General features: G+C 38.6%; 1 protein-coding gene across 1 annotated transcript; it reads right to left on the minus strand.

Annotated features, from left to right (window-relative positions):
* Positions 1-752: 752 nt before the first annotated feature.
* On the minus strand, positions 753-17,668 carry LOC125234899. The gene is made up of 13 exons (XM_048141319.1): positions 17,594-17,668; positions 15,512-15,650; positions 14,960-15,147; positions 14,309-14,462; positions 8,917-9,074; positions 8,595-8,718; positions 7,887-8,008; positions 6,823-6,937; positions 4,654-4,903; positions 3,788-3,991; positions 3,065-3,204; positions 2,116-2,337; positions 753-1,760 (listed from the first exon to the last, which is right to left on the minus strand). The coding sequence occupies exons 1-13, from the start codon at positions 17,620-17,622 to the stop codon at positions 1,377-1,379; spliced, it is 2,229 nt and encodes a 742-aa protein (XP_047997276.1). The 5' UTR covers positions 17,623-17,668; the 3' UTR covers positions 753-1,376.
* Positions 17,669-18,766: the final 1,098 nt, after the last annotated feature.

Genomic DNA, 18,766 nt, shown 5'->3' on the forward strand with positions numbered 1-18,766 from the left:
CATGTATGAGTACTTTGCTATAATTTCTCTCGTCCTTTGGAAAGTATGAGGCATGGAAAGTAGTTCCGGAATATTTTGGGCAATCGATAGGATAGAAAGTTAATTAGTACTTTTGCAAACTGCGCGTGTTACTTTGTTATGTTTTATTTATTTGAGATATGGGTTCAGTTTGCGGTGTGGATGATAGGCTAGCAACCGGTGTCTGCAATATCACGTTTCCATATAACACCTTAATTGCAAAGAGTGGCATTGAAACTCAAGTATAGCTTCATGTGGTCTGCCTATCCCTTTTGGAAATACAGGCGTGAGTTTATATATTTATGTATATTTATTATCATATAATAAAAATGTGTCTGAAAACATAATATGTAATTGCTACATTATTTTGCTATTCCTGATTGATATCGAATATAGGTATATTGAAAATATTGCATAGTTAGAATATTTATTATTTAACTTCCTTCCTAATAAAGTCATATAATATTCTGAAACATACTTATGTAGGTATTTACGGTAATCTACTCAACCGTTGAAAATATTGAAAACTATACTATGTTGTTTTTTATTAACTTAATATAGGTATAGGTACAATAAATAAATAAACAAATACAGTACCCGGCGATAATTATTGATCATCGGTTTTTCGTCTTCGTAGCGCGTTGTCTCTTTTATTGCTTATGTGACGTTAATTGTCTCTTTCCAAAGACCTATGTGCATTCTTTATCGACATTTACTGTACATATTTGTGATGACAGGACAGCTTTATTAACTACTATCTATAATAGGTAATTTTACACCTTAACAGTAATTCAAACTTATGATCCATTGAATAACTGTGATAATTGATTCTTACAAATTATACTGTTAAATAACAATATCGGTTCGTATCAGACACTGACAGGGTAAGTATATAATGACTGCACCTGAGCCACGTAAAAGTAGAAAGTATAATTTCGTTGACATTACTTTAAGTTACTCAATCGACGTCGGAAAATCGCTCTAACGGGTGAGGTAATAAATCAAACTTATTTACTTATGCTCAGTTAGTCAAATCAGAAGAAAATAAAAAGATAATTTAATTTAATTAGGTATATCATCTCCACCTATTCCAATTATCTACGAATATTTGAAATAAGTCCACCCGACACAGGCTAGATTCGACTTTTATATAAATAGGTTTTGACATGACCTTTTTGGCAATGGGTACACATTTCAGTGTGGAACTGTCGTAATATGTAAAATCACAACAACATAATATTTATTTGTTCGCGATGTTACAATGTGTATATTTATTTGTATAGCACTCTTTATTATCTACTCACAACAATGTTATGCGCTAACAAAAATAATAGAAACGAGGTAAGTAACATGTATCGTTATACGTTTAAATCCGAATCATCTAAAATCTCTTTCACAGTCCCCAAGATCTTCTGCTTAACCTCAACCCCATCATCTTCTCCAACCACCAAATACTTCTTTATCAACAACAGCGTCTTACAAACCAAGCTCTGCTTACACATTTTACTTTTCTGCTTTTCTCTCGAGTTCTTCAACGTGATCTTCATGAGACTGAGCCATGTTTGTGTGAACGTTAGGAATTCTTCAGTAATATCTTGTGTTATTTGGAAGTGTATGAGGGTGTGCGTCCACGGTTGCGATGTCAGTGTGGCGACGAGCTTGGAGTCGCTTTTGTTGATAATCGCGTGACGGAATATAGCGCCGAGGGTTTTCCAACCGCCGGATGGTTGGTTTTTAGATTCCTGAAATTTATTAAAGGGTGCAGTCATAGAGATGGGCCGAATATTCGGTAAATATTCGGTATTCGGTATATTCGGCAAGTTTTTCAATGTTCATATTCGGCCGAATAGTTCGGTTATATTGCCGAATATTAACCGAATAAACAAAGGATTTAAATAGGATAGGATTTAAAATATGGCGGAATCGAATATTCGGCCGAATATTCGGTTCGGTAACAGCTGAACCGAATGTTCGACCGAATATTCGTATTCGGCAAAGACCTTATTCAGCCCATCTCTAAGTGCAGAATATAACCCTTAAACATTTCCTTGACGTGAGCTGCATAAACACTTGCAACTAATCCTATCTCACACTAACCTTGCAACACAGCATCTGAATCCGCAACAACAGAGCCCGCAGTGCATTATACTGTTGTTCCACAGAAGTTTCCATATCACAAGAGAGAACTAAAGGCGTGTTCGGTCCAGAGTTGAGAATCATGTACACCAGCTGAATCAGAGACGCCCCGCGCTCTGAACTACTGTCGTTCCGGAGAGACTGGATTATTTGGTGTGATTGGATTTGGAGGAGGGACCTTGGCTGTAACACGTATAGAATATGACTAACATTATGGAATAAGACGAATTAGCGATAAGACCGCCTCTTGTTTTACCTCTTAAGTTGTTGTTTATACTTGCTATGTTGTTTCGTGTATTGAGGTGTGCAATAAAGAGTATTTGTATTGTATTGTGTATTGTACTAACGTCAGTAAAAGTAGAAGCGAGAAGAAACTGAATCAAGCAGCTGAACAAATTAAATAAATGAAACCACAGATTCAAGGAACGCTGGCAATAGGCGAGACGACTAAAAAAACTAATCATTCCGTCAGTTAGATTATTAAAGAATTTTAGACACGATTTTTTTCTTTTTTTCTCGTAAACGAAAAATGACGACGGTACAGTGTGTTGAAGTTTCGCGTGACATCACGCCTAGGTACAATTTTTACTTAGAAGTGACGTCACAAGCCCCCACTCGGGAACTTTGATGCTGCATATCTTTGGATTTTTTCATTAATTAGAAAAAGCGAAAAATATGTGTTCAGTATTTTTGGACGATCTAACTGACGGACTAAACAGAATGCCATTTTTTATGTAGTCGTCATCCCTATTAAAGATGTTTGTAATTAGGCTCATTTGCACCAACCACTTAACTCGGGTTTCGTGGGCTGTCATCTGTCGTATTTCATATAAAATGGTGGGTTAACCCTCCATTTTCGTCGGTGCAAGTGGCCCTAAGTGCGTTTAAAATGTGAGTTGATGAGTCTTACTTGATAATTGTACTTGGTGAAGTAATGCACGATGTAGGACAGCAGTTGTAGGGCAACACAGGCCACTCTGGTGTCCATGCTGTTGGTTACGGCGAGGACACGGGGAAGGAAACCGGCTCGGCTCATGTATGTCACTAGCACTAGGGATACATACGTAAATAATGGAGAAATGTAGGAATTAATCTTAATGGTCGTCCTTGAAAAATGGTATCATCCACCCACTTGCGTTACTCCGCAATTTACTATGACTCTTACGAGCCTGGGGTGCGCTTTGACAACTAAAAAGCGACTTCAATCTGACCTTCCAAGTTTCCAACTTGGGTTGTGGGGTAACCTTATTGAGAATAGTTCGGTTTCCTCACGATGTTTTCCTTCACCGAAAAGCGACTGGAAAACATCAAATGATATTTCGTATAGTTCCGAAAAACTCATTGGTAGGTACTCATTCGAACCCACGACCTCCGGATTAAAAGTCGTACGTTCTTACCCGCTAACCCACCCGAGCTTTTCCTTCCTTCCTTGAAAAATAATATGATAACTAGAAATAAGTGACACTATTTTAGGATTTCTGATAAACTGTAGTCGGAATTGAAATCAACACGGGAAGCATGGTCGCGCGATAGACGATAAAATAGTGCGATAGGGACGGCCTGCTATTTTATCGTCTATCGCGCGACCATGCTTCCCGTGCATACTTAAACGACAAAAATTCAAACTTCTTACCTCTATTATCATTCTGCTTATTAGCTAAGCTTAACAAATAGAAGCTCAGCCTGAGACACGCGAATTTGTAGTCGTACCGCGCCTCGTCCTGGTCCTTAGTGAATATGGCGGTTGTGAGGACAGCTAACTTCAGACAGAGGGCGTCGTCAAGAACAGAGGGTACTAGCGTAGATGATAGTTCTAGAAGGTAGCAGATGTTAGTCTCTGGAAAAGTACAGAGGAGAGTAGAATCAATGGATAGTATAGCTAGCTAGTGAGATAGCTAAGACACAGCATCGTCGAATTCGTCGAGCTTTGCAGAGGATAGCTCCAGAAGATAGAATATGTCGGTTTCGGCATAGATTCATAATAGGCAAAATTCCATCGATTATACTTGTAGATGGTGTTAAGCGTCACTTTCGACATAAATTGATGACTCGAAAGTGACACTTAATGCCAATCTACAAGTAATCGATGGCAATAAGGCATTTTTAGTGGCGCCACTTTTTATACGTCTTTAGGTGGTCGCATTTTAATGTATGGGATGGTATAATCCATACTAATATTATAAATGGGAAAGTGTGTGTGTCTGTTTGTTTGTCCATCTTTCACAGCAAAACGGAGCGACGAATTGACGTGATTTTTTATGTGGAGATAGTTGAAGAGATAGATGGTGACATAGGCTACTTTTTGTCTCTTTCTAACGCGAGCGAAGCTGCGGGTAAAAGCTAGTCTTCTTATATATTTAATCTATTGTTTCGGAAAAAGGGCAGTAGAATGTGCGAACAGCGGACCGTCTCTTTACCCTTCGTTCTTCATTCTTTACCTTGTTTTAGGCTGTAGGTACCTCAATATAATAAGGTATAAGAATACTTTTTGAGACCTACCTATCATACTATCGAAGTCAATCAACGCTCTAGACAGCACCTCAGGCAACACCGGCCAAACCATCAGCCCGAAGTCCTCTTTCCCATCCTCATCTATTTCTTCCAGACAACTGTAGATGGTTTTGTTGCAGTTCTGCAGGACTTGAGCGTCCTTGCTGGACGTGAGGATGGTGAGCAGGAGCTCCCATACGGCGGGGTCGGTGGTCAGTTCTGATGGTAAGGAGTCTTCGGTTTTGAACCATTGGGACAGCTGAAATATTTGTTCACGGTTTGAATTCATGTTTGGTCAACTTTGGTGTTTTTCTATATTAATTTAGGTTATTTAGGTATGTCTTAGATCACTTTAATTTTGCTGTCCTTGTTTAGAGTCATATTTTGGTAAATATTAGGTTTTTCCAGGGTTTAATAGGTGCCATGGTCTACCCCAGGGGATCTATTTTTGAATTTCGAACGCACGAATTCGCCGTTCGAATGTCTGTGGAAAACGACGGAATGCTATTTTTGAAAAAGGACAGCTAGTAATTTTCAAACTAGTGGATTTTTTTTTAAAGCGAGATGAAAGCCCACAATGCGTGTAATAGAGGGACGGATCCGGACATAACATGGACATGAGGCGGTCTGGTTAGTGTTGTTATAAGACTAGTCTTGAAGACTTTTAAACCTTAAAAACTTGCAAACCCTAAAGGTTCACGCTTTAAAGACTCAAGCGTTAAAGGTTTTAGCTCAGAAACGGTTCAGAATCTTAACGACTCAAGCTTTTTATGAGCTCTTAAGAGTGAGTCTTTAAGACTCGGGCTTCATAAAGAGCTCAAGACCCCTAAACCTCGAAGGCCTGTAGTATCAAGCTTTAAGAGCTCAAACAACGAGCTTTATAGGCAGGTAGTATGTATTTTAACCCTTAATTTGACGTATCGGTTTGGTAGATTTTAAGGTTCCGTACACAATGGGTAAAAACGTAAGTCTATATTACTAAGACTCAGATATCCGTCCGCCCGGTCACTTCACCACGCTGTATCTCATGTATCTCAGGATACTAAAAAGTACGGAGCTCTCAGTGGGCGAGTCCGACTCGCACTTGGCCTGTTTTTTTACTTATTTTTACCTTAGGATCTAGTTTATTAAAAGCTCTTAAGACTTAAATGCTACAAACCTTATAGACTTAAACCTTCAAAGCTTAGGAGTATTTAAAGCTTGAGGACTAAAGACTCGAGGATTCTGTGCTCGTAAGCAGGAACGCAAACTTATAAGGTTGAGGCTTATATGGTCGAGGCTTTAAGACTCAGGAGTCGCGACTCGAGTTTTGTAGTTTACGCCTCAAAGCAAAGCTTAAATTCACAACACTAGGTCTGGTAGCTTTTTCTGGGTAGCTATCTACTTACACTCTACAGTACCTATCCTAGAAATATTCTGAACTTTGAAGAATTATTACCACTTGGTGTCGAATTTTTTCATGAACCCGATGCGAGATGAAAGCCCACAATGCGTGTAATAGAGGGACGGATCCGGACATAACATGGAAATGAGGCGGTCTGGTAGCTTTTTCTGGGTAGCTAACTACCTATCTACTTATACTCTACGGTATCCTACAAATATTCTGCACTTTAAAGTGTCATTACCACTTGCAGTCGAACTTTTTCATGAACCCGATGCGAGATGAAAGCCCACAGTAGCAAAGCCGGATTGTGCGTGTAATACAGTGACGGATCCGGGCACAGCATGGAAATGAGTCGGTCTGTAGCTTTTTCTAAGTAAACTCTTTCATTCAGGGAGGGTAGCGTGCCAGATGATATTGATGACATCTTTTGGGGAAAAATTAAGATTAAAGGTTTTTCAATGAAGCAGATACGTAATTAATAGGTTATATTGCCTGAAATGGGGTTAGGATATTACAGATGGCGCCAGCATAGCTTGCCCTCTCGATCCTTGGAATTGTGTCTAATTCTTGTTTTTTCATGCATTTTTAATCAACCCTTTAAGGCAAAAGTCATAGAAAAACAGTTGGCACAGGGGAAAGCTGTGATGGTAACATCTACGCAAACCGTTGTTACGTTATCTTATCACCCGTTGATTAAACGAAATTATGTACGTAGATCTTTTCTGGACCGATTTTGGAAATGATTCACTTTATACTCATAATTATACAATAGTTTTTCTGTTAAAAAAACTAACTGCAAAAACTAGCCAAAGAGCCTTTATTATGTACGGTGGCGGCGTAAAGTTCCTTGGCAAGCGGAGAATGTGCTCCACCAAGTATGGTAGCAGCGGCGCCGTGGCTTCTTCAGGGCTGAAAGAAATTTAGACGTTACGATTATAATTAACAGACATCGGATTCCGTGGGGCGAAACTTCTTGACAGCTAGGGACTTCCTATATCGATAAACTCATTTATCGATACTAGTTCTATATACTAGTTACCGCCCCCAATATTACGTGTGTTTTTTGTAACTATTGTTCTGAAGATCAGTATGAAATTCATACATAGCGTCTAAAATAAATAGCCTCGAAATAAATTGTGACGAGTAAACTTTTAAAAACGTTTTCAAAAAGGAAGAAGAAAATTTAGTTCTTATTTTATTATATAATGTTCTTTTTATACTACGTCGGTGGCAACCAAGCATACGGTCCGGTGCGGTGGAAAGCGGTTACCGTAACCTATGGACGCCTGCAACTCAAACAGTGTCACATGCGCATACTGTTTTAATAAAAAAATATTTTATAAGTAAACCTTTGTGTGATCACTAGTATTTAGAACTAGTATCGATAAATGAGTTTATCGATACAGGAAGTCCCTAGCTGTCAAGAAGTTTCGCCCTACGGAATCCGATGTCTGATAATTAATGACCAAAATTGCAAAATAGAACTACTTGGGAAACAGTTGCAATCGTTCTACTACTAGCGCCATCTATCCATGAGTAGCGTAACTAAAACTGTTCAAAGAGAAAATGTTAGATGGCGCTAGTAGTACTCAGAAAGTAGTGTTTTGTAGGGACGTTTTTGACTACATATATTAATTTTGGCGTTTAAAATCTACTTATTTGGATTGTAAATGGTCATTAGTTTAACGATTTTTATTGCTCACATTTTAGCATATTATTCATACAGATTTCACCGTTTTCACAGATTTGCAAGTGCCGAAAGGGACAAGAAATATATTGTAAAGTACTTGTTTTAGGATTAGAAAAAAGGTATACAGTAGTATTTAATAAATAAAATGATGGCATTTGTAATGTATACTTGTCAGAAGATTGGCAGTAGAAGTAAATGTAGACTAGCAGGCTGTATGGTCGGTTCTTCTGCAACTGGTCTCCGATGCTATGTGGCTGTTCTATTCCGTTCTGGAGTTCTACTAGACCCATCTGAAAACATAAATCATTCATCATCATTATGATGATATTGATGATATGACAGATATGAGGGGTCAAATCAAATCTCACTTGAGGAAACACTTGTGCTCGGGTTTTAACAAATATAGCGTTTTTTTTGGCATAACATTGTAGGTACATAGTGAAAAATTTTAAAAATCATAGAGTACAGCAGTCAGCAACCATGCTGTGAATACAAAGTGCCAAAAATATGTATACAGATCTTAATGTACAGGCAACATATTTTTGGCACTTTGGCTTGCAATTAAGGGTGGTGGAAGTGGTTTTAAAAAATCTCACGAATCCTCGCTATAGGTCAAAAAATTTTCAAAACCTCTTAACGCAATTTATGGACGCACCCAAAGTAAACTAGATAACCAAAACTCGTACTACTATCGCCATCTAGCGGTGAATAGCATAACTGTAATAGTTTTGAAAAGTCGACATAGATGGTGCTAGTGTAGTCAACCATATTCACGCCACAAAAATAACTAAGCATCTAAAGTCACCGAAACGAAACTTTATCTTCCATAAAGCAAGAGTATTTTCCCTTTTCTGTTGCTGAACATAGGGTACTAACGTGTATATCTCTGGAACAAGTATTGTGGTCCGATCTTGAGTCGGTGTCTAGATATTTCTGAGCTAATCCTTTCAGCATTTCTCCAAGTATTAGGGTGCTCACATTGCGGACCGTCATATCGTTTCTGGAAAGACAATCTAATTTAATTTATGATAACAAAGGCCTTTTCTTAGTCTCGAATCTCTCGATGATTACAGAATATCATTACTGTTACAGGTGGCGCCACTTTTCTTTTGTGTCTCTTTGAAAGCATCGGGGCATGACGGGCAGGTATATTAAATTTATTAACATGTGGATATGATATACTTTACACTATTTTTACCTGGAGATTTGGCACTGGGGCAGCATAGTCAGATATCCTTTCGAGAACAAAACGTCACAGAACTCCGGTTGCTGTTCAGAGGTCGCTTCGTATAAGAAGTTCAGCATAAACTTCAGGAACACTCCATATTCTTCAGTAGATATCTGCTCTAGATTTTCCTAGAAATTAAAATTGATTAAATTTGTTCACAGATGAAAACTGGCAACATTGAGGCGTTTGATAATTATTTGACATTTTGCTTGACCGCAGGGGCGGCTCACTCCGCGATTCTATCGCCGCGCTTCAAGTAAATGCCGGCGGCCGTGAATTCGCGGCCCATTCATTGGTGACGACCTTCGCGCGCGTTTGTTAATGTACATAGGTAAGAATTTAGAATGGCGGCGTTTTGTGAACATCAAAGGAGTGAGCCTTCTGTACTTGTACTATTATAATTATATTCTGTGCCATTAGTAATAGACATTTTGCCTAGTGTTGTAAGTTTTTTGCGAAAATTTACAAATAGGTAATCTGCATTTTACATTTACAAGTACATATATAGGTCTGAGGAGGTTTAGCGTATGAGGCTCACTTCTTTATCACTAGACCATCCATCATAGACTGTTATGTATGATATTTATTAATTATCTTAGTATGGGCCACTTGCTCCAACGAAAATGGACACCATTTTATTTGGAATTTGACAGAAGACAGCCCACTAACCCTGAGTTAAGTGGTTGGTGCAAGTGGGCCTAACCAGATGTCGCTGGGAGGACATGGTGTGGCGGCGCATCTGTGTCAGCTTCAAGTCGGGTCAATCCGCGGCAAGAGTAACGTGAGTCACGATGTTATGACATGTTCCATTTATTCACGATGCAAGTTCAAGTGATAGACCCAGAGCCCAGGCCCGCCAGACCTTCCTCAAATTCTCAAGGATGAAACTTTGGGACAATGTAGAGTTCATATCGGCGGTTAATGTGTGCATATTTTCTAGTTCGGCCCATCGGCCAATTTTTTGCTATCAAGTGATGAAGGTGAAAAAAAAAGTGCTTACTTTCCTTAAATTCTCAAGGCTGATTTTTATATATGTGTTAGACCACGTTGTTAGAAATTGGTTATCATCAATGCCAGACCGTTTCCGCCGGCCATAACTTTTACCAGACGCGACAAAGTTGGCAAAAAACGACTCTAACTTACCTCATTATCTCAAGCCTGATTTTGATATATGATACGCAGGGACCTGTAACTAGACCGTTTGTAAGCAGCCAGACCAATCGGATGGACCCAACCATCCGCCAGACCGACTTAAAGTTTCGATATGAGCATTAGTAGAATTGAAATATTCCGGGTCTATAAAAGCTAAAAACTTGAATTTTCTACATTAAGCTACGTGTATATTGTATACTTGACGTAATAAGCGACTTTCAAAAAATTTACTTCTAAGGAAATAAAAAAATGAAAGTTTATATGTGGTGCAAGATTAATTTTAGGCTATGAATTTTATTTACACTGACAAATATAACTTTTACCAGACGCGACAAAGTTGGCAAAAAACGACTCTAACTTACCTCATTTTCTCAAGCCTGATTTTGGTATATGATACGCAGGGACCTGTAACCAGACCGTTTGTAAGCAGCCAGACCAATCGGATGGACCCACCCATCCGCCAGACCGACTTAAAGTTTCGATATGAGCATTAGTAGAATTGAAATATTCTGGGCCTATAAAAGCTAAAAACTTGAATTTTCTACATTAAGCTACGTGTATATTGTATACTTGACGTAATAAGCGACTTTCAAAAATTTTACTTCTAAGGAAATAAAAAAATGAAAGTTTATATGTGGTGCAAGATTAATTTTAAGCTATGAATTTTATTTACACTGCGTAAGTACATGTGTATTTTATTATAAATATAACTTTTACCAGACGCGACAAAGTTGGCAAAAAACGACTCTAACTTACCTCATTTTCTCAAGCCTGATTTTGATATATGATACGCAGGGACCTGTAACTAGACCATTTGTAAGCAGCCAGACCAATCGGATGGACCCAACATACACATAGTGCCTTTATACATAGTGTGAGGTCCCTCGCCCACAAATTAAAAAGGATCGATCTTAAAACTAATTTTAAACCACCTTGTTCGACGACCGAAAAAAAAGTTTAATTTACTTTTCTTCTTTAAATTTATAATAAAATACACATGTACTTACGCAGTGTAAATAAAATTCATAGCTTAAAATTAATCTTGCACCACATATAAACTTTCATTTTTTTATTTCCTTAGAAGTAAAATTTTTGAAAGTCGCTTATTAGGTCAAGTATACAATATACACGTAGCTTAATGTAGAAAATTCAAGTTTTTAGCTTTTATAGGCCCAGAATATTTCAATTCTACTAATGCTCATATCGAAACTTTAAGTCGGTCTGGCGGATGGTTGGGTCCATCCGATTGGTCTGGCTGCTTACAAACGGTCTGGTTACAGGTCCCTGCGTATCATATACCAAAATCAGGCTTGAGAAAATGAGGTAAGTTAGAGTCGTTTTTTGCCAACTTTGTCGCGTCTGGTAAAAGTTATATTTATAATAAAATACACATGTACTTACGCAGTGTAAATAAAATTCAGCTTAAAATTAATCTTGCACCACATAAATTATAAACTTTCATTTTTTTATTTCCTTAGAAGTAAAATTTTTGAAAGTCGCTTATTACGTCAAGTATACAATATACACGTAGCTTAATGTAGAAAATTCAAGTTACCCGGAATATTTCAATTCTACTAATGCTCATATCGAAACTTTAAGTCGGTCTGGCGGATGGTTGGGTCCATCCGATTGGTCTGGCTGCTTACAAACGGTCTGGTTACAGGTCCCTGCGTATCATATACCAAAATCAGGCTTGAGAAAATGAGGTAAGTTAGAGTCGTTTTTTGCCAACTTTGTCGCGTCTGGTAAAAGTTATATTTATAATAAAATACACATGTACTTACGCAGTGTAAATAAAATTCATAGCTTAAAAATAATCTTGCACCACATATAAACTTTCATTTTTTTATTTCCTTAGAAGTAAAATTTTTGAAAGTCGCTTATTAGGTCAAGTATACAATATACACGTAGCTTAATGTAGAAAATTCAAGTTTTTAGCTTTTATAGGCCCAGAATATTTCAATTCTACTAATGCTCATATCGAAACTTTAAGTCGGTCTGGCGGATGGTTGGGTCCATCCGATTGGTCTGGCTGCTTACAAACGGTCTGGTTACAGGTCCCTGCGTATCATATACCAAAATCAGGCTTGAGAAAATGAGGTAAGTTAGAGTCGTTTTTTGCCAACTTTGTCGCGTCTGGTAAAAGTTATATTTATAATAAAATACACATGTACTTACGCAGTGTAAATAAAATTCAGCTTAAAATTAATCTTGCACCACATAAATTATAAACTTTCATTTTTTTATTTCCTTAGAAGTAAAATTTTTGAAAGTCGCTTATTACGTCAAGTATACAATATACACGTAGCTTAATGTAGAAAATTCAAGTTACCCGGAATATTTCAATTCTACTAATGCTCATATCGAAACTTTAAGTCGGTCTGGCGGATGGTTGGGTCCATCCGATTGGTCTGGCTGCTTACAAACGGTCTGGTTACAGGTCCCTGCGTATCATATACCAAAATCAGGCTTGAGAAAATGAGGTAAGTTAGAGTCGTTTTTTGCCAACTTTGTCGCGTCTGGTAAAAGTTATATTTATAATAAAATACACATGTACTTACGCAGTGTAAATAAAATTCATAGCTTAAAATTAATCTTGCACCACATATAAACTTTCATTTTTTTATTTCCTTAGAAGTAAAATTTTTGAAAGTCGCTTATTAGGTCAAGTATACAATATACACGTAGCTTAATGTAGAAAATTCAAGTTTTTAGCTTTTATAGGCCCAGAATATTTCAATTCTACTAATGCTCATATCGAAACTTTAAGTCGGTCTGGCGGATGGTTGGGTCCATCCGATTGGTCTGGCTGCTTACAAACGGTCTGGTTACAGGTCCCTGCGTATCATATACCAAAATCAGGCTTGAGAAAATGAGGTAAGTTAGAGTCGTTTTTTGCCAACTTTGTCGCGTCTGGTAAAAGTTATATTTATAATAAAATACACATGTACTTACGCAGTGTAAATAAAATTCAGCTTAAAATTAATCTTGCACCACATAAATTATAAACTTTCATTTTTTTATTTCCTTAGAAGTAAAATTTTTGAAAGTCGCTTATTACGTCAAGTATACAATATACACGTAGCTTAATGTAGAAAATTCAAGTTACCCGGAATATTTCAATTCTACTAATGCTCATATCGAAACTTTAAGTCGGTCTGGCGGATGGTTGGGTCCATCCGATTGGTCTGGCTGCTTACAAACGGTCTGGTTACAGGTCCCTGCGTATCATATACCAAAATCAGGCTTGAGAAAATGAGGTAAGTTAGAGTCGTTTTTTGCCAACTTTGTCGCGTCTGGTAAAAGTTATATTTATAATAAAATACACATGTACTTACGCAGTGTAAATAAAATTCATAGCTTAAAATTAATCTTGCACCACATAAATTATAAACTTTCATTTTTTTATTTCCTTAGAAGTAAAATTTTTGAAAGTCGCTTATTACGTCAAGTATACAATATACACGTAGCTTAATGTAGAAAATTCAAGTTTTTAGCTTTTATAGACCCGGAATATTTCAATTCTACTAATGCTCATATCGAAACTTTAAGTCGGTCTGGCGGATGGTTGGGTCCATCCGATTGGTCTGGCTGCTTACAAACGGTCTAGTTATAGGTCCCTGCGTATCATATATCAAAATCAGGCTTGAGAAAATGAGGTAAGTTAGAGTCGTTTTTTGCCAACTTTGTCGCGTCTGGTAAAAGTTATGGCCGGCGGAAACGGTCTGGCATTGATGATAACCAATTTCTAACAACGTGGTCTAACACATATATAAAAATCAGCCTTGAAAATTTAAGGAAAGTAAGCACTTTTTTTTGTCACCTTCATCACTTGATAGCAAAAAATTGGCCGATGGGCCGAACTAGAAAATATGCACACATTAAACGCCGATGTGAACTCTACATTGTCCCAAAGTTTCATCCTTGAGAATTTGAGGAAGGTCTGGCGGGCCTGGGCTCTTGATCTATGATAATCTATCTCTAAATAAGTGTTACTTTCCCGATATGCATAGATCCTTTCATTTGCAGCTGTAGTTCAAATAAACATCAATGAAGTCGTGACTCACGTTACTTTTATGTGGATTTTTTACCCAGTCAGTGATTGGCAAGAGGCTGCGCAGGATCGGGACAGGTGGCGGTCTCATTTCGGAGGCCAAGATTTTGGATTACAACACTTAGCATCACTGACCTAAATTAGTTAGTTACCTACCTTAGTAAATCCGATCATTTCCAGCAGAACCCTGTGTATGGAATCCCGGAGCGCGATCGCACATTGCTTTAATGCCGTGATTTCTTGCTCGTCAGCGAGGATTGATTGCACGAAGCTGGGGTTTCGGTTTCCGCTGTTGAGGAGTTTCGCTAGCCTACAAAATAAACGTCAATGGTGAGATTGGTGAGTATTTATTCAAGGACTTATCGTAGGAACTTAAGTTGCTTAGTTAATTGTAAATAAATAGGTACTGTCCTACTGTCTTAAGTATCCGATTTCCTTCCGACTAGCTTTTGTTCGTGGCTTCGCTCGCATTAAAAGGAGACAAAAAGTAGCCTATGTCACTCTCCATCCCTTCAACTATCTCCATATAAAAAATCACGTCAATTCGTCGCTCCGTTTTGCCGTGAAAGACGGACAAACAAACAGACACACACACTTTCCCATTTAGTCTTAGTATGGATATATTTATTATTAAGAGCCCATACTATTCCACTGCTCGGCAAAGGCTCTTCTCGTATTCCTCCGCGAATCTCTATGTCCTGAAGTGTCCTGTCGTGTCTTTCTCTATCTTTCCCCGCCACCTCTATTACATCTCGAACAAAGGAAATCTCTAAGCTTAAACAATAAATCATCAACTGACCAACTTACCTCATAACATCCACTCCTAGTTTACACGTCACGGCGAAGATCATTCCACACATCTCCGTATCTCCAGCCAGCATAGAATGGTTTAAGCTAGCGACGAGCAGTCCAAACCAGACTCCTAAGACTTCTACCAGCTTTACTCCTGTCTGGCTTCGTAGGTCAAGGTCTTCTGGTTGATAGGAGACTAAAGCCTGAAATACGAATCACCAGTAACAGTATAACCGGTTATGTTAAAAAGCGGGCGAGGAGTTGTTCCACTGCGAACGTATGCTATGTGGAGAAAGCGGGGAAGACTAGCTATATCTCATCCAGCGTGGGGTATTTAAAGGGTCAGAGTTGCAGGTCCATACGACGCTATGGTGACAGCTTGTCATCTAGCTTATGCCGTCACGTGGTAAAGGCCCAGCAGGCCCCAGGGGGGGTCACGTGGTGTATTTATTCTCCAGGGGGGGGGGGGTGTCATTCCCCCCATGGACCCCCCCCCCTGGATCCGCGCAGGACTGCTTCAGTCATCTGTCAAGATGTCGTAGAAAATGTTAAAAACGGTTTAGTTACCTGAAGCACGAGGGCGCTGGCGAGGACAGTAGGGCCGGTGTTGGTGCGCGGCGCCAAAGATGAGAGGCAGGCAAGAAGCTGTTCCACGGAAAACGCGCTATGTGGGGACAGGGCTGGGCTGACTTTAAACTCTGATACGCTGAAAAGTTTGCTAAAGTTAGAGGAGATTATGATCACGCTAACTTTGCACAGATGTGTTCACAATCCACTTAACACAAAAGATAGCATTGCTTGATTTTAGCGCTTGCCATAGAGGAATAAGAAAGGGAAGAGTTTGTAACTCCACACATCAGCAAAAGCGAGTTATTTTTATAGGCATAGTTAAGTGACATCTAGCGACAATCACGCGTCAATCACGCGTCAACTAGCGTAAATTATCAGTACTGCTACTTGTCAATAGATGTCGCGACGAACTAAGAGTCTAATGCTCACCAATTTTTAGCTAATATTATAATAGTATTAATCAGTATCCTGTTTTCAATTCCTTCTGCTCGTAATATAAGTTGTAAACTGCTGGGGGGCGATTTTTGAGTCTCACTGTCACTAAAATACCGGTTGAAAACGGTGAATTGCTTATTATTTTCAGTGACAATTTTCTGAATTCGAACGCGTGAGACTCAAAAATCGGCCCGCTGGTCTAATATTAAATTTTTGGCAGAAGAGACACTGTTGCCACCTAGTATCGAGTAATGGTACTGATAATTCACGCTATTTGACGCGTGATTGGCGCGTGATTGTCGCAAGATGTCTGTTAACTATGCCTGTACAAATAACTCGCATTTACTGATGTATGGAGACTCTTCCCTTACTTATTCCACTATGCACTTGCGGAACAGTAGAAAGCGATTACATCGAGTCTCTAACTATACAGAGGTGGGCAAAGTACCTATGGCCCGCGGGCCATATCCGGCCCATGAAGTAATTGTATCCGGCCCGACACCGGTCCTTCAAAATAGTGTGTGATATGGCCAGATTGACCAGTACTGCAGTAATAACCTAACCTAACCACAAAATTAAAATTTTGAAAAACCCCCGACCGCGACCTAGTGGACCGATTTTCATGAAACATGGCTAAGAACACTCCCGACTAACACAGCTTTCAAATAAAAAAAACTAAATCGAAATCGGTTCATCCGTTCGGGAGCTACGATGCCACAGACAGACACACACACAGACAGACAAACAGACATACAGACAGACAGACACATCAAACTTATAACACCCCGTCGTTTTTGCGTCGGGGGTTAAAAAAGCATTTTTGGTGTAAACTGGCCCGTCCTTAAAATTCATTCATAGGTATAGCTTGGCCACCAATGTTGTTATTGGGCCCCAATGAGAATAGTTTGGCCACCACTGAGCTATACCATAAAGCAGCGGTTCTCAAACTTATTTTCCCATGGAACCCTTTTGGAAAGCAAATTGTCTGACGGAACCCTTAAATTAAATAAATAAAAAAAATAGTTTATAACAACCTTTATTAACCCCCGACGCAAAAACGGCGGGGTGTTATAAGTTTGACGTGTCTGTCTGTCTGTGTGTGTGTCTGTCTGCGGCATCGTAGCTCCCGAACCGATGAACCGATTTGGATTTAGTTTTTTTTTTGTCTGAAAGCTGAGTAAGTCGGGAGTGTTCTTAGCAATGTTTCATGAAAATCGGTAGAGTATGTCGCGGTCGGGGTTTTTTTTTTCAAAATTTTAATTTTGTGGTTAGGCTATTTTAATAAGTCTTAATCATAATAGTAAAATGTAATCACTAGATTAGATTCTAATGTGAGGTACATGAAACTGTTTTTTATTTTTTAACAATTGGTGAATATTTGGTTTTATGGAAGAGAGTTGAAGTTGCATATCACTATCAGGTACCCAAAATTCACACGGAGCCCCCAGAGAGGCTTTGCGGAGCCCTAGGGGTCCGCGGAGCACACTTTGAGAATGGCTGCCATAATGGAATAAGTATGCTAGGGCAGAGTTGTAACTCCATACATCAGTAAACGCGAGTTATCTGTATAGGCATAGTGATAGTGACATCTAGCGACAATCATGACACGATACAGCTATGGCTATACCGACTATTTATACTTACCCATTGAGCAGGTCACAGAGGAAATGCATAGGTTCGATGGCGCCAGCATGTTGGTGTAGAGCTCGCAACGTTGCGGCCGCGCATTGAGCAGCGTGCTGCTCTGAGAATAGACGCGCACACCATAGATATCGAACGCAGCGGACGAACGATCTGCGAGGACGGATAAAAAGTAATAGTTATTTGTTATACAAGGGGGCAAAGTTGTATTTTAACGCCGAGTGTCGAATTGAAAAACGAGCAAGTGAAAGGATTCTATAGTTGAACCACGAGCGAAGCGAGTGGTTCGAGAATAGAATCCTGAACTTGCGAGTTTTTTAACACACGAGAAGTAAAATACATTTGCACCCGAGTGTAACACAAAACTTTCCCCTCACTATAGCGAGGAAACTACAACGCAAAAAATACATTTATCACTGCTTCCAGTAGTTCCACAGGTGGTAAATCATCTTTATTACTAGATTCACCTACTTTTATCAACTTTAAAGCAGTTAATTTCAGTTTATTCAAGGTCAAATTACTTTACCCACTAGTGGATAAAATGCGTTTTTACCCGCTGGTATTAAAGGACAAAACACGTGTTTCCGAGCTAGTGAGGGGAAAAACATTTTGTTTTACGGTGATAATGAGATTACTTTTATATTTGTATTGTAGGCTAATTTGTACCTATTTTATACGTTTAATTAAAACAAATTTATTCGGGTTTGCATAAATTACAACTTATAAAAGTATCATAATCACTTTAATTAATAAATTTATGTATATACATATATTGTAGGTTAGTAGGTATTTGGAAGGTATCTTCATTGATTCTTTTATTGATACATGAAAACTGTAATGGTTGCCCATTAGGATGAAATATTAGGGTACAATCTTGAGTAAAACAAATCTTATTCCTACCTAAATAAATTTAAATCCAAGTTCGATGTTACTTCGCACAGAAAGACTGTTATATCATTATCCAATAAATATTCCACAAGACGAGTTCCTTGATCAGATTCTTTGCTGTAACGGCTTAGTACTTCAATCAAATAACCGCAGCCTTTTCCTTGAGCTGTGGGATCTCGAGATGTTAGAAGCCGTTTTATATCCGAAAGAGCGTTTTGTCTACCACTGGGGTTATAAGTTCTGTTAAAATTAGAATTTACTAAACTTTGCTTCATTTTGTTACCGCGA

This window comes from Leguminivora glycinivorella, chromosome 16 (genome assembly GCF_023078275.1).
Source record: "Leguminivora glycinivorella isolate SPB_JAAS2020 chromosome 16, LegGlyc_1.1, whole genome shotgun sequence".
In the NCBI taxonomy this organism is placed as follows: Eukaryota; Metazoa; Arthropoda; class Insecta; order Lepidoptera; family Tortricidae; genus Leguminivora; species Leguminivora glycinivorella.

What these genes read in the sequence shown, in the direction of transcription:
- LOC125234899 (XM_048141319.1), bottom strand. Translation starts at nt 17,622, where the DNA reads ATGCATTTCCTCTGTGACCTGCTCAATGG. An exon ending in CTAGGAGTGGATGTTATGAG is followed by an intron (nt 14,463 to 14,959) that starts GTAAGTTGGTCA and finishes TTTATTTTGTAG; the next exon opens with GCTAGCGAAACTCCTCAACA. An exon ending in TACTGCCAATCTTCTGACAA is followed by an intron (nt 6,938 to 7,886) that starts GTATACATTACA and finishes AATTTCTTTCAG; the next exon opens with CCCTGAAGAAGCCACGGCGC.